This window comes from Wyeomyia smithii, chromosome 3 (assembly GCF_029784165.1).
Source record: "Wyeomyia smithii strain HCP4-BCI-WySm-NY-G18 chromosome 3, ASM2978416v1, whole genome shotgun sequence".
Taxonomy (NCBI): domain Eukaryota; kingdom Metazoa; phylum Arthropoda; class Insecta; order Diptera; family Culicidae; genus Wyeomyia; species Wyeomyia smithii.
Window position 1 is genome coordinate 256,658,289 of NC_073696.1, and position 17,154 is coordinate 256,675,442.

The 17,154-nt window shown below is 41.9% G+C and overlaps 1 protein-coding gene across 5 annotated transcripts in view; it reads left to right on the plus strand.

Annotated features, from left to right (window-relative positions):
- The window catches only part of LOC129733249 (homeobox protein 5), a 57,708-nt gene that overhangs the window by 21,081 nt on the left and 19,473 nt on the right, over nt 1-17,154 (plus strand). For 4 of the 5 annotated variants that reach the window (XM_055694940.1, XM_055694941.1, XM_055694942.1 and 1 more), the window contains one exon: nt 2,979-3,077. In XM_055694940.1, coding sequence (XP_055550915.1) covers nt 2,979-3,077 — 99 coding nt within the window. Of the gene's footprint in view, nt 1-2,500; nt 2,842-2,978; nt 3,078-17,154 lie in introns of those variants that run through there. The other variant, XM_055694943.1, reaches the window with a different exon arrangement.

Consider the following 17,154-nt stretch of genomic DNA (forward strand, 5'->3'; position numbering starts at 1 on the left):
ATAGGCTTTGGTTCGACGAAGACGAATGGGACAATACAACTGCAGCAACGTCAAGATGGCTGGACAATCATACCGGCTTGTCAAAATATTGTGAGTGATTCTGGAAATTATCTCCTTGCGGCGCTGTTCCAGAGGGGATATTCCAACCAACAAGCAGACAACAACAGGGTTATATCGGATTTCATTCCGTCCATGTTATTGTTATCCGTGCTCGGAAAGCAAGGCAATAGAGAGGGAAATGTATGAGAAAGCTTGGCCTTGGAACTTTTCACCTATTTTTACCATTAAGCAGTAAAGCAACAATGTTAAACATTATATCAAAGAATTGTCACACATTTTATCTATACATCGACACATAAATAACTAAGATGCATTAAGTCGTTCGCTTGCTATAATCGTTTGAAATCTGACGCAACGTTTGCCAGTTTTATTTTCAATTTTACAGAATGTAATCTAGCATAGAAAACGAAGACGTAGCTCTACGTCAAAAACTTTCAGTTGAGGATTAAGGAGATTTGTTGACTTAAAAAAAGACCCTTCACCTAGGTACACTTTTGCGTTGCGTCTGGGATTTTGTCGAACAAATAGTGCATTTTTCTACATCTGAATTATGATTATTTTCAAAAAATGTCGCTCTATTCATGCTATAAAAACCAAACCAAATATGTACAGGGAGGGAATGTCAGAGAATTCATTTTTCGATATCAGGAAAAATTGTAATTAAGATGCGGTTCTATGAACGGATAGTGTCCCGACGAAATTGAGCAATACAATACACCGACCCCTCGGGAGCCGAAGAAATAAAAATTCTTTTACCTGCCATGAGAGATGAGTGATGAGAGTCCTTCACACGACGCACCACCGCGTAAGGTTCTTACGGTTATGGTGGTGAAAGGAATCGGTCAACTAACTAATTTTCTCAGCTTTTTTTCCGTCATGCAAATTGATGTGGAACACCCTTCACATCGACTAAGTCTTCAACCTGACACAGATTGCGTTGCAAATCAAATATTTTTGGGAATGCTGATATGTTATTAACACTTGCGTACCAGACCCCTCCGGAGCCGAAGAAATGAAATTTTTTTTTACCTACCATTCCGCAAGATCGGAACCGATTTTGATCGAACCTTTTTCAAAAGATTTCAAATTTATCATAGTTTTTGGGACAGTAGGGGGCATTTCAAAATTTTCCGTTGTTCCGGCTTTATCGAGGGAAACCGTGGGGTAAGTCCCCTTCCAGAGGCACAGACTAGGTTAAACATAGTAGCGAAACCTTGCTAGCGACGTATCAAACATTAAGTTTTCACAAAACAACACTATTGGCATTCATTAGATGTAGCATTTAAAAATTTAGTTGTAACTTCATTGATACGATTTAAATTATTTAATTTGCACAATTGTGGGTCAGTCCATATATTGGCTGTTTTTCTTTTACGTTTGTATCGTTTGCATCAAGCATAATAAAAATAACCTATCTTCAAGCTATTAGAGCAATGAAGTGCAGTAGAACTAATTGTTGTACACATCAGAGAACATCACAGAAATAGCCAGTAAAACATTGGTAGTTGATTATTTTTCCAATTTTATATTTATTCCTGAACATTCAGACTTGACTGACTGATTGACTGTCCCATAATTGTAGAGTGACTGTACGTACGTTATATCCATGACACGCAGCAAGTTCTGACCACAAAGAAGATCGAAAAAAAAGGAAGCACTTGAAAATGTGAATTATTTGCAGTCAATCTATTTTGATTTCTCTGATAATCAGCTTATCTGAAAGTTTTGTGCATAGCTTTGGTGACAATAACCATGCAACTCCTCATTGGTTCAAATTCCATTGTGGCGTGCGGTAGTGTGTAGAAAAAACAGCGAGTGCCAAAATTTGATAAAACGAAAGATTAGGAGATAATTCATTTTAACTGCGCTCGCCGACAATACAGATCCCCAGATGTGTTTTTTTTGCAATTTTGATAGACAGTGACACTTGCGAAAGCGACTGACTGCCGAAGTCTGAATTTACATCCGCAATCAGTAGAAGATACACAAAAGGTTATGTGTGGTTATGTGTGTTGGTCATGGTGATTCAGAGCCGGCGGCCGTTCCCTATCTTATCGGCAGCCTGAGCTTGCAATTTGGTTTCTTCACAGTGCCTTTTACCACAATCGCACGTTACAGCATATAAATGGCGTAAAAAAAGATCAACACTTATCAGTGATTAAACACTTTCTTGTGTGTTTTTGCAACGAGCAACTTCATCACAGTTTAGCATGTTTTTACAAATTTGAACTCTGTGTGTTGTACAACGTACGATGCTGTTGTTGTGTTGCTGCGTATCCAGTGGAAAAAATGACAGTTAACTCGCGACTAGCTGCTCTGTTGTTTCGAAAAAGTACTACCAACTGTGTGTGTACATGTGCGCATGCCTCTAGAACATATGATTTTGAAACTTCCATCCAGGCTGAACTCTCTACTGCTCATTTGTCTCGCAAAACTCGGAACGCCAGTTTGCCAACCATTCAGTAGAGTCTGAGTGTGACGCGAGGATCACAGCGAAAGCGACCCTCTTCTGTACATAGTCGTTTCTGTTTCTTTTTTCTCGATGGATTGCTAGCAGAAAAAAAACCATTCGATGTCGGTTGTTCAGTGTCCTCGATTGGATCACGTGTGCGTTTTGACTCTCGGAGCCAGCGACCGAAACGCACCTTCCAAATGGATACCGTGTATAATTTTCACGAAATGATTGATATAATAGACGTAATTTGCACCCTCCGAACCGAACTCCACCCGATTAACACCGACAGCGACGATGTGGGCCCTGCAAATCTCGTACAATGCAAGGTTAGGGGGCCTCTTTGCTTCTAGTTCCCACGGAACGTTTCTACCAGTCCAATCAAAATGCGGCCGTAATAATTCTATTCGATTATCAGTTTCACTAACGCTATCGTTTCTTTTTTTTTTCTTTTCTCAACACGCAGATCGATAACATGGCGGAGAGTGATCTCAAGGCGCTTCTGGAAGAAGCCATCACCTACAAATGTCCGAAGGACCGTGAGCACAAAAGTGCAACGTTCAATGTAAGTAACAGTGAGGGAATCGACAAGTGGCCATAGATCCGGAGTGGACTGTGCTGTGGAAATATTTTTACAATTAATTCAAGCTTTGTGTGTGGTTTGCATTGTGCAGGAAATCTATCCACGTGGGTGGGGGAATCCTTGTTCTCGATTACATAACCACTGTCCTGGATGCTATCTCGCATTTGACATTTTTCGCTGTGCTTATGTGCTGTGGTGCGAACACGAAAAAATAAAAGTTCTTGTCAGAATTATGCTCACAGCTTGGGAAAGCTCTCTGACCGAGTGGAGCTGGCATGACGTACGTTACGTGTCGTGGTTTCCACGAGAGCACGAGGGTGGTAGGATGAAAACAGTTCCTGTTGGAGAAACTGTTCTGGAGAAGTACTGCGCGCACTCACCGAACGTGTATGCTGCTTGCTTGCTGAGCTGTCAATTGAAAGAGAGTCCCTTTTCTTTCTGCATTTCAACGACGCAAAACAAAATCAGTAAATGTCAATCGAGCGTCGCGATGCAGAAAACAGTAAACATAATGTTTTGTTTCTGTTTCGCATGCTTGAGGCGCATGTTGAAACACGGTGATGTGATAATCGAATGCAAGCTATCGTCGTGACGGAATTATCCAATTCAACTAGTTCTCAAATATGGCAATCTAAAAAAAAAGGGTATAACTGCGCATTTGCTCCACAAAACATGTACGCCACAGAAGTCGGTCCTTGGAATATAAATGTTATACAATCAGAACCGGATGGTTAAAAAACAGTAGAACGAGAGAGCATGACACACAATTTCGGGGGGTTGAAGTAAAACGAAAAATCAAGGCGATGATATTAGAACTTAGTAGCATTCAATTTGTAACATTTCTGGTTATTATTTTTATAATTGTACATATTATGGTCAGAGACGATCAATTTAATGTAAAAATTGCAAAGTTTGTGTCAGATGTCGTGTCTGACATGGTCAACATGGTTGTTATGCTAATTCATGCCATTAGCAAAAAATGCAAATAAAAATGACGAAAAACTCATTTTCATTCTCTTAAGTTGAAATTGATCTTCAGCACCAATTTTCAGTGAAAATTGTGTCAGTCATAAAAAAGATTTCTTATTTAATATCGACATTTTTAGATTTGAGCCGGTCCATTACATGAAATAGATCAGCATCTACATCCTCAACCGCATGAACATTATTACTGTCAACTGATTGGAGCTGAAGATAATTTCTTTTTTTTTCAAATTTCTTCAATTTTCAATTTCGCTGTAAATCTCTTCTTTGCATCATTGAAAATTCGTATCCCGGAAATTTGGTGGTCATTCGATGCTCATCAACTCTTTAAAAGACTGTAGAAATTATGCAAGGAATCGCCACAAACTTCAGTAAACCATATTTTTTACATGATGAACACATTTGTATCTATTGAATTAATTAAAGAAAGTTGTGGCAACATTTTTTCGTTAACCCTAAAAACAATGGTGGCATGCTTTTTTGTTATTATAAAAAAGGAACAGTGAAGCAAATAAAAAGTAACAGTAAAACTTTATTAATTTGTCACGGAGAGAATCTCACACAGTAGGTCCTAAATAGAAGGTTTCTAGTTTGAACCCTCATGATTTTTTAAAATTTGTGAAGACGTTATTTAGCGTTTTATTTTGTATAAAAATCACAGAAGCGTCGCATGGCTCATTTTGTTACATGTGCACTGTCATTTGTTTAGGTTCTTTTGACGTAGGACTACGTCTAAACGCACTATATCGAGATACATTCTGAAGGCTAAAAACCAAGATGTAACGTCGGAATGAAAGATTTCAAACGGTAATACTGATGTAACCACATTAAGGATCACAATAATCATTATGTCGTTAGATTGATAAAATGATGGACAATTTTGTGATTCTTCATATATCATTGTTACTTAATTGTTAAACAGTGAAAATTGATGAAAAGTTTCAAGGTCGTATTTTCACGAACAATGTACCAATCACATGCGAGCACGCCTGGCACAGACTTCATGAGTGGACACCAACTGCCTGCTATGACAACCTCTATATCAGTGGCAAAAAAAAATTTGACAGAATCTCCCCGTCCCAATAGGTCAACTAATATTTGCTTCAATGAATCTAGACTGTTTTGATGTCTTGAAAGTGAAGCTTTTTTGGAAAGTTCGTAACAACCTCCTTTATCAGACAATTAAACGATCTACTGTGAGAATGTTATTGAAACTGATGTCTTGAAGGAAAACATGCTGGCACAGGCAACAGAACTGCACCGAGCCATGTATGAGAAGACGGTCGCTCGTCGTCAGTGCAGTAGCACTCGATTGCCATTTGTGTGCAGTCAAGCCAAGTGGAAACGATGTAGCTGCTGTCGACGTACAGTGGTGCGTGGTCGCACACTACGCTGTGCGGCGGGGGATAAAATAATTCTGTACGGAACAGTATATCACGATGTTGGATGTTGCATCCAATATATGATTACAACTGAACGGATTTTGACCACCAATGCCTTGATCGAACGACGACGGTTGCCAAAGCATGTGATACAATAATTGGCATATCATTGTACATTTTTTTCTAGTTCAGTTTGGCAGCTTTCAACCAATCACGAGCTCGTGGACATTCTACTAATCAGAAGCTTGCTTCTCCGTTGCTCATTTCGTTCTGGTTGTCGTGAAGAGTAGATGGCATTTGAACTGCAACCGTAGTAATTTTCATATCCATTTTAATGATAAAAACTTCTTTCAAATTCCTAAAATTTGAAGTTGCTGTCTTTTTAAATTCTACACTCTGTTTTTCTCAGATTTATTTAAATGACCAACTATAGGCTATTGAAAAGACAATAGAAAGCAATATGCTTCGTAAAGATTTTTAAACAGATAGTTCAGATAGCTCGTTTAAGCTGTACTGATGGTTATATTTTTCCAGTTAAATATTCAATATGACAATCCTAGTTGCATTACGCGGTTGTGGTATATAGAAAAACCCAAATTATATGCATCTTGATGTTAGGTTTTAAACATTCATATTCGTACTTTTCAATTACAAAAATATTACATCAGCATCTGCAAGAAACTATTACTAAAGATATAAACACAACCTGTCGCACAACACTACATAAAAACACAACCGTGTAAAGATACTAAACATATAAACACAACCTGTCATTGCCGGACTTGTAATTGAACAACATTATGCAAACATCAGTTGGAGAGGTTAGTGTTGTTTATCAAACCGAGCCAGGTTTATTTTTGAAGGAAACAGATGGATGACTTTCAAATATGGCATTTTGTTGTTTGTTTTTTATTTGTATCTTAAAACTGATTAATTTTATATCTGGTTCTGCTTACTGAATAAATGTTTCAATTGGCCTAAAATGAAAAAAAATGAATGTTCCATGTTACTTCCTCATAAATTTCAAATTCAATTTTAAAATTTTTGTAAATCTAGATTTTCCACTAAAAACTACAACCCTTTATCGTCACTTTTCCAACGAACTTGTAAATACAGGATTTTTTTATGTGACATCTTTGCTAAGCAGTTGTAAGAAACTGACAATGATGCTGCTTTGGAATCGGTGAGTGAGCTATCTTTCACAAGCGCAATTGAAGATGAAAGGAAGTTTTCTTTCTACTGAATCGTTCTTAATTAAGACCTATATAAAAAATTGCCTTTTCACGTGTTGAAGAAAATTGACTGCATTAGGATGAAAGGTATTCATCAATGTTCAAAACAGTATTTTTTTCTTCTTAAATAGATGTCTGCAATTAAATAATCAGATTTTTTTCAGTTGTCAAACTCGGACCATATTGAAAATAAACGCTTTTCTTTTTATGACTCTCTGGTGGCATATGACCGTAACAATATGTGGCCACCAATGAACTAGTTTTATGATTGTAAGTTGTTAGAGGTGCCGCTTGATGGATTTAGGCTCAATAATCTGAATGTATCCGGAACGCAACGGGGACAGGTCCGCATGAAGCCTTCAACGACCTAGACACTTGATATGACCCTTCCGAGTAATTAGAGGTATAGCACGGTATTAAGTACTTCTTTGATCATGTCTATTTCGGTTTCGGTTTCGGCAACATAATGGACAAAATGCCTTTCTTTTGGTTGTTGTTGAGTTTGAATAGGTTAAAAACAAAACAAGAAAACTAGAAATTATGATTAAACATAACCGCTCGTTTTTGGCTTATGTGTGCTAAAGTCGAACCGTGCCAAAACTGAACCGTGTCGAAAGTGAAACGTGGTCAAATCGAACAAAGTCTGAATTCTCTAAATAAAATATAAAACTATCGTAGTCCTACGTCAAACATGCGGTCGTGTCTTGGATACCACCCTCGTACTATTTCCTTGAGTTAGAGAAGAAAATCAAACCAAAGTGTTTCAAGCTTTGAATTAAAGAGTCTCGCTAGCATGCTTTTTTATATATATTTTGTTATATTGCGATAATGTTTTATGTCATACTTTCGGCTGAGCAGTCACAAAAATTAGAACGACTTATTTTATGCTATCCGACGTTTCGTCACTGGTCAGTGACACCTTCAGGGTAAACTGCGGGGACAATGGTTACCAATAGTTATAGTCTAGCTCATTGTCTGTGGCTATTGTGTCTGTGACTTATATATTATTTGTTTGTTCCTTGCCAAGATGCTTTTTAAGCTTATCGTCAACACTGATTGGGGCGATTTTGGGTACATTCTATAGTTTTGGTGGTAACACAATTTTTACTATGTTAAAAGCCCCTAATCATGTAATAAATCCCCGCAGTTTCCCCTGAAGATGTCACTGACCAGTGACGAAACGTCGCAAAGTATAAAATAAGGCGTTCTAATTTTTGTGACTGCTCAACCGAAAGTATAACATATGTACCCAACATCCCAACGGTCGGGAACTCAGCGAAATATTTCGATAATTGCATATGTTCGGGAATTAGGGAACAGAGTACCTGTGCAGTGCACATGTTGCACAGGTGGACCCGACGCCACTTAAAAATCATCTAATGATTATTGTACACTTCAAGCAGTCCTGAAACACCGTGAGTGTTGCAAGATACCCTCAAGAAATCTGTGATTGAGCAGACGTTCAAAACAATATTCTTAGTGCATCAAAAACAAATTTTTCCGTGTGGGAAATATAGTTGCCACTACCTCCCAGGGTCCTCCGAGCTGGTCTCGAGATACGAAGCTGGCCTAACAATTCAGTCGTCGTAGGTTCAAGTGAAGAAACTACGGAATCCGCGTAAGAAAAAAATACCGCGTAAATTCTGGAATCCGCGTAAAAAACCCGCGTAAAAAGACACCTTAGTGTAATCAACTCTCGGAGTGATTTTACGAATTTTGATACCAATATTGTTCGATTTGTATTGATAATTGTACTAAATTGTCTCACAAGAACATGATCCCGAAGATCCGAATTTACAGGAACCAAATTTAAGCCCAGGTTCTTGTCGGTCCTGGATGCTGGAAATAGACTAATTTACAAATTTTCCATTCTTTTGACGGGTCAAGATGCAAAATTGATCAAGAATTGAAAAGGTTAGAAGCATTTTATTTCGAATGGTAGCCCGGGTACCCTGCCGAGCAGTTATGGGGTAAAAAAAATCAGAATCCCCTCCTTCGACCACCCCTCCCCCCTGCTGCTATAAACAGTCTGATAATGTAAAATGATTCATTCTCACTAGTTTGGAGCATTCTACCAGTTTAAGCTGACTAAGTTGAAGTTTACCTTGTTTTTTTTAAGCAAAGTTTGAAAACAACCCGGATGTTTTTTGAAGGACTTGATATTGAAATTAGTTTTATATACACTAAAGCCTCTTTGTACGCAGATTTCCCAGAAAAGTAGTTTTTTTGCCTGATGTTTTTAAAGGGGTAAGGGGTTCTCATTTTCAAATCCCATTATATTGTTTATTTTTTTGTGTTCGTTTTTAATTTTTATTGCGAAATTTTAACTTTACTATCCCTTCCGGCAAAATTGTGTAATATTCATGTTTTTTCCTCATGTTTGACAAGTTCCAGAATTAAGTGAAAATAATCAATGTCTTATTTTTTTTTCGCTCTTCAAGATAGTACCCTTTTTCTCCTCAGAAATATTTTTTGGCTACGCCACTGCATCATGCAAGTAAAATAAAATCAATGGAAATATTTATTTTATGTTCGTTAATCGCAAATGTGAATAATTTTTCTGTGATTCGATTATCCGGAAAACTTGATTATTTTTTGATAACTTTTTGATATTTCGGATAATTGTGTATTTTAAAGGTTCGGAATGATACGCAGAGACCAGAAATCAAGCGCGATTTTTCAAATCAAGATGGTGACAACCAGCCGTCCAAATACCACGTCATATGAGTAGTTTCGAATCGGGATGATGCCAAGAGACCTGAAAACGGCTCCAGATGAAACGGAAGCCATCAATTCAATTCGAAAATGGCGTCTGAAGACGAATTCCGGTCTCAGGGTATCATTTGAATTCAAGAAATACACATGTTGGGGGGTATTCGACCATTCCGAAAGTCATCTTTTGGTATACAAAATGGGATCGTTTGCATTCTCTAGGTATCATCTCGATTATGGAAATACACATATTGCGGGTGTTGTGATTATTTTTTTAGAAACTTGGTATTCAAAATGGCGTCTGGGCCATTTTCCTATCTCTGGACATCATCCCGGTTCCAAAAAAACCTATATATATATATATATATATATATATATATATATATATATATATATATATATATATATATATATATATATATATATATATATATATATATATATATATATATATATATATATATATATATATATATATATATATATATATATATATATATATATATATATATATATATATATATATATATATATATAGGTATTATATATAGGTATATATATATATATATATATATATATATATACATATATATATATATATATATATATATATATGTATATATATATATATATATATATATATATATATATATATATATATATATATATATATATATATATAGGTATATATATATATATATATATATATATATATATATATATATATATATATATATATATATATATATATATATATATAAAAGCCACACTGGCCGGAAGCAGCTCCGACGGAGCGAGTAGTGCCGCTCCCACCACCCAAATGCACTATACCGCCCATTGGGACTGATGCCAGTAATGTTCCCAATTACGGCAACTGGTCGCATCACTATAGGATACGAGTCGGATTTCGTTTTCGTACCATGATTTTGGGCTGGCACCTGCGCCGAGCTCCCTTAGTAATGTCGTGTGATAACGGCTTGAAACGGCGAGATTACAACCGGTGCAGGGGTCTCCGTCCCGTAAAACCTGGCAGGCCTTCCAGTACGTTCCGAGTCCATTGCCTGGTGGGAACCAGGCAGGAGTAGGATCAGATGTCTTTTCCTGACTTGCGCCGGTCGGGGGTGTCATAGTTGCCCATAAGGCGCTATGGCAGCCGCCCCTAGCCATGGCCTCACTGCTCCGGCATAGACTACCTTGGGACCATTTAGGCGACTACTCCATTATGGATAAGGATAGCGGCTGGTAGGGGGACCCAATAAACAAGAATGCAGAAAAACAAAACTCTGGAGATGGGGGCAGATGGGTTGGAAAACCCATTTGCGCGAGGTGGCATCCAGCGGTCTCCGCCTAGAAAAGTGGAGACGGATGCAGTGAAGGTCGCCTGCGAAGACGGTAAAGGCAGTACGCCTACCGGATCTACGCAAGACATCGCGGTGGCTGGTCCACAGCTATTAAAGGCGGTCGGAAGACAGCGGGACACGCTACCGAGGGTAGTGGCCCTGTCTGAGCAGCTCGATGCTATAATCGAGTTTGCGAAAAGTCGCAGCAATACGACGAAGTACTTGAAGCAGGCCCTCTACATGCTTCGGTCCTCCGTCGATGCTGCGAAAAAGGAGCACGCCGAGCTCGAAATGAAAGCTGCGGCTGCGGAGAAAGAGGAGACGAAGGTGACCGAGCTGGCGACGAAGTCGGTCCAAACGGACGCTAGCACGTTTGCGGCGGTTTGCGCGGCAGGGCCAGCTGCCAAACGAACGCGACAGTCCCCGGGAGAGACGGCCCCCGGGGGCACCAAGAAGCGTTTAATCGCAAACAGCCCTCAGACCGGTGTAGGAGTGGCGCAAGCAACGCCCACGGTGGCAGCCAAGGAGCAGAAGGCTCCCGGTAACCCGTGGGTAACGGTTCCGGGAAGGAGTAGGAACCAAAAAGTGGTGGCCAAAAAACCGCATCCGGTTACAAATCCTGCGACGAAGAAAGTTAAAAATAAGGGCGACGCACTCATCCTTAAGACAGAAGAGTCAAAGTACTCGGAAGTCCTTAAGGCAATGAGAGGCGATGCGAAGCTCAAAGATCTGGGGGCAGATGTGCGTAGCATCCGCCGATCCCGCAAGGGAGAAATGATCGTTGAGCTCCGCAAAGAAGCCAGAAACAAGGGCCCAGCCTATCGGGCATTGGCCCAAGAGGCGCTTGGAGATAGAGTGCAGGTTCGGGCACTCACGTCGCAGGTAACCCTACAACTTAAATACCTGGACGAAGTCACCGAGGCATGCGAAGTCGTGGATGCCCTCAAGGAGCAGTGCGAAGTGGTTGTGGCACCAGAGGCAGTTCGACTGCGCAAAGGCCCAGTAGGAACCCAGACCGCCACTGTCAGGCTTTCGTCAGTAGACGCAAACCAGGCGCTAAAGGTAGCGAGGCTCAAAGTGGGCTGGTCAATGTGCCCACTCAGCATCTACCAGCCGCCGGAGGTCTGCTTTCGATGCTTCGAGCAAGGACACAAGTCCTTTAGCTGCAAGGGGCCTGACAGGAGCTCCCTATGCAGGCGGTGTGGTGCTGCAGGCCACAAAAGCAAAGACTGCGGAGAGCCCCCGAAGTGCTTGGCGTGCGCCGGGAAGCGTGACGCAAAGCACATAATGGGAGGCCCGAGGTGCACGGCCGGTAAGCCGACTAGCAAGCCACGGGCGTGAGAGTGACACAGCTAAATTTGAACCACTGCTTCGCGGCTCAGCAACTGCTATACCAAGCAGTCACTGAGTCGTTGTCGGACATCGCCATAATCTCGGACCCCTACCGAATTCCTTCCGGAAACGGTAACTGGATTTCGGACGGGTCCGGTATGGCGGCAATATGGACGACGAGCAGGTTCCCGGTTCAAGAGATAGTGTCAACTTCAAACGAAGGATACGCGGTTGCCAAGGTGAACGGAGTGTACTACTGCAGCTGCTATGCTCCGCCTCGTTGGTCTACCGAGCAGTTCGCAAGGATGATCGACAGAGCCACCGGGGAGCTGATCGGTCTATCACCGTTGGTAGTGGCGGGCGACTTCAACGCATGGGCAACTGAGTGGGGAAGTCGACGCACAAACCAGAGAGGCCGGATCTTGTTGGAGGCTTTGGCGAAGCTCAACATAGATCTGGCCAACGTCGGCTTGAAGAGCACCTTCAGTAGAAACGGCGCGGAGTCGATCATCGATGTGACATTCTGTAGTCCAGGATTGATCACGAACTGGAGGGTAGACGATGGCTACACTCATAGCGACCATCTGGCGGTCTGTTATAGCGTAGACTGTAAAACGAGACCGCATGTGGCGAGTAGAATTAACACTCCAGCTCCTCGCGGGTGGAGGATATCACACTTCAACGAAGAGGTATTTGCGGAAGCAATTAGACTAGAACACGAGGCAAGCAGAATTCGTAACCCGAGCGCTGATCAACTTGTTGCCATACTTTCGCGGGCGTGCGACGCCACTATGCCTAGGAACCGCCAGCCTAGGCATGGAAGGCCACCAGTCTACTGGTGGACCGACGCGATAGCGGACCTCCGCAGAGCGTGTCTTCAAGCGAGAAGAAGGATTCAACGTGCGCGAACCGACGAAGAAAGGGAAGATCGTCGAGGGGAATTCAGTTCCGCAAGAGCGGCGCTTAAGAGAGCAATAAAAGCTAGTAAACGTGCGTGCTTCGAAAGACTGTGCGCTAGTGCCAACACTAACCCGTGGGGTAACGCCTATAGGATGGTGATGGCCAAGACTAAGGGTGCGATGGCGCCCGCAGAAAAATCACCAGCGATGCTTGAGCGGATCATAGAGGGACTCTTTCCACGCCACGAGCCAAATCCTTGGCCTCCGGCTGGCGAGTCACTTCACCGACGTTCCAGTATCTCAAACTCAGACCAGAGGTGGTCGGCCAACCTGCCGAACACCCAATATATGAGTGACGGCGTTAGCCGTGCCGAGGCAGAGGAGGCGGAAACGGTTACGAATGAGGAACTCATCGCGATCGCCAACTCCCTGAAGGTGAGCAAGGCACCGGGATTGGATGGGATTCCGAATCTGGCTGTGAAGAAGGCCATCAAAGAGGCCCCCAGACTATTTCGGGAAGTCATGCAGAAGTGCCTGGATGACTGTACATTCCCAGACAGATGGAAGCGACAGAAGCTGGTCTTATTGCCGAAGACAGGGAAACCACCTGGTGACCCGTCGGCATACAGACCGATATGTCTGCTCGATACGGCGGGTAAGGTGCTCGAGAAGGTTATTCTCAATAGACTGGTTAGGTACACCGAATGTGCAAACGGTCTGTCGAGTAACCAGTTCGGCTTCCGAAAAGGCAAGTCTACGGTGGATGCTATTCTGTCCGTCACCAAAACAGCAGAGGTAGCACTCCAGCGTAAAAGATGGGGCATTCGCTATTGCGCAATCGTCACGTTGGACGTGAAAAATGCGTTCAATAGTGTTAGCTGGGATTCCATAGCCCACTCGCTTCGGAAACTAGACATTCCGGTGTCTTTGTACAGGATTCTGGAAAATTATTTCCAGAATCGTGTGCTAGTTTACAGCACAGACGAGGGTCAAAAATGTGTCCCAATTACCGCAGGGGTTCCACAAGGTTCCATCCTGGGCCCGGTACTGTGGAATATCATGTACGATGAAGTGCTGAAACTAAAGCTCCCCCAAGGGGTTGTGATCGTTGGATTTGCGGACGACATCACACTTGAGGTCTACGGCGAGTCGATCGAGGAGGTTGAGTTGACGGCTTCGCACTCTATAAGCGTCGTCGAGGACTGGATGCGCTCCAAAAAACTGGAGCTGGCGCATCATAAGACGGAGATTTCAGTTGTCAATAACCGCAAGTCGAAGCAACAGGCGTTGATCAGTGTCGGGAATTGCACCATCGCCTCTAAGCGCTCCCTGAAGCTGCTGGGGGTGATGATCGATGACAAGCTCGCCTTCGGGAGCCATGTCGAATATGCCTGCAAGAAGGCTTCAATGGCTATTGCAGCATTATCTCGCATGATGTCCAATAGCTCAGCAGTGTACGGCAGCAAGCGGAAACTTCTAGCTAGCGTGACTTCGTCCATACTGAGATATGGCGGGCCAGTGTGGTCCAAAGCACTAGGTACTAGTAAACATCGGAGTAAGTTGGAAAGTACCTACAGGCTCATGTGCCTGAGGGTTGCGAGCGCGTATCGAACTGTGTCATACGACGCAATCTGCGTCCTGTCCGGCATGTTGCCTATCAGCATAGCCATTAAGGAGGACGTAGAATGCTTCGATCAACGTGACACAAGGGGCATACGAGGTACCAGAAGATCATTCTCGATGATCAGATGGCAGCAGGAGTGGTCCAATTCCGCGAAGGGTAGATGGACGCATCGACTTATTCCGGATGTATCCGGATGGGTCGGGAGGCGCCATGGAGAAGTGAACTTCCATCTGACACAGATTCTGTCAGGCCATGGTTGCTTTAGGCAGTATCTACACAGATTCGGGCATGCGGGGTCCCCCATGTGTCCCGAGTGCGCGGATGCGGAAGAGACTGCTGAGCATGTCTTCTTCGTGTGCCCTCGTTTTGTGCATGCGCGGAGCGACATGATGGTAGTGAGCGGGCCAGACACCACTCCGGACAACCTAGTTCGGAGGATGTGTAAAGACCCAAACATTTGGAGGGCGGTTTGTACAGCCGCCTCTCAAATAGTTTTAGAATTGCAAAACAGGCGACAGGTTGACCACCGACACGCCAGTGTTAGCTAACGGCCAGTCTCCAGGTTAGTTAGCTAAGTTAGCAAAAAGACCTAAAGAACCAAGAGGGTGCACAGAGCACAAAAGCCGCTCCCCGAAGCAATACCTAGCGGTGGTCCCGGGGAGTATTATGGGCTGGAGACTGAAGGGGTTTTAGTGGGTCCGGTCACTGATTCAAACCAACCCCACACTCCCTGAGGTTGGTCACCTCAGGGGTTTGGATGCAAATTTCCCCTTCACCTGAAACAAAAAAAAAAAAAAAAAAAAAAAAAAAATATATATATATATATATATATATATATATATATATATATATATATATATATATAGGTATATATATATATATATATATATATATATATATATATATATATATATATATATATATATATATATATATATATATATATATATATATATATATATATATATATATATAGACACCCTATTTACCTATAGGTATTTCACATTGCTTTTTTTTTTATTGCTTCTATGGCCACTAGGAAGCCGGTGAAATTTTTTCCGGATGAAACATTTTATGAGCTTTGAACCAATAATTGAAGGTTCTTTAAAAAAAAGTGAAACTATAAAATTTTCTAGCTTCGGAGCATATCAGCCGGATTTCCGGGAAGAAGAAAATTACCTTTAAACATTTTTCACCTCTTTGTGTATCTCTTGTTATTCTCGGGTAATATCTGTTCAAAAACATCGTTATTAAACACATTTTTTCCTTACCGTGCGTAATTTTGCCCTGCGGTTTATGCTTACTTTTGCCCCACAATGAGTTTCCCAACTAATTTGATTTTTATGACAAACACCAAAATATTTTCGGCAAAACAAATTTACTCTGCAATCCTCAATTATTCAACAGTTTTTTAGGTTCTGGTGTTTTTGAGTTTCTGTAGTTTCCGAATAAGTGAATCATAGTTCCAAAACTAAGAAAACTAGATCAAAACAGCTCAAAACACAACTTTCTTCATAACTTCACATCAATAAAAGAGAATGTTATGTTTTTTCATGTGTGATTAACTGACATTATAATGCTGCAAACTCATACAATGTTGTCAGTTTATTTTGCTCGTATGTTACTAAAAAAAGACCAATGCGTACTTTTGCCCCTCACTCATTCTTTCTTCCTTCAATAATAGTTGAAGAGGTTGTTTATTAGAAACGACCGCAAGATTAACGTAGAATTACGACAGTCTAATGTCAATTCATTTTTTGGAATAGGTTTGGAAATATACTCGATTGGGGTCATCAATTCGATGGTGTTACCCGATTAATGTTGGTGATGATTCTCTTTCAACTCATTTTTTGGTAACCTTGAAGAGATTTTAGGTGATCGGGATCGACACCAACATAAGCGTTCTAAGTAACGCAGTGTCCTTCTCAAGCCCTGGTAGTGCCCGGGACTCTAAACAATGGCACTACGATGGCCCTCCTGCGACATAGTGGAGTTGGTCGCTGGCCTTGCAAGCCCGCACCATTAAAAAACAACAGCAACGAACGCGATAACGTTAAGTACGGACCGAAATAATCGGCTAGGACCTAGGCAACGAAAACGACTAACGATTGGATTCTCGGAACATGGGACTGCCGATCTCTCAACTTCCTAGGAAATACCCGCGTGCTTTCCGAGGAATTGAAGACCCGCAAGTTCAACATCGTAGCGCTGCAGGAGGTATGCTGGAAAAGGACGATGGTGCGTACGTACAGGGATGGTCACACCATCTACCAGAGTTATGGAAGCACACATGAGCTGGGAAGAGCTTTTATAGTGATGGGAGAGATGCAGAAGCGGGTGATCGGGTGGTGGCCAATCAGCTCTAGAATGTGCAGGTTGAGGATCAAAGGCCTCAACATTAGTATTATCAACGTGCATAGCCCACACCTCGGAAGTACCGATGACGACAAGGACGAATTCTACGCGCAGTTGGAGAGTGAATTTGACCGCTGCCCAAAACATGATGTCAAGATCATCATCGGGGATTACAACGCTCAGGTTGGCCAGGAGAGGA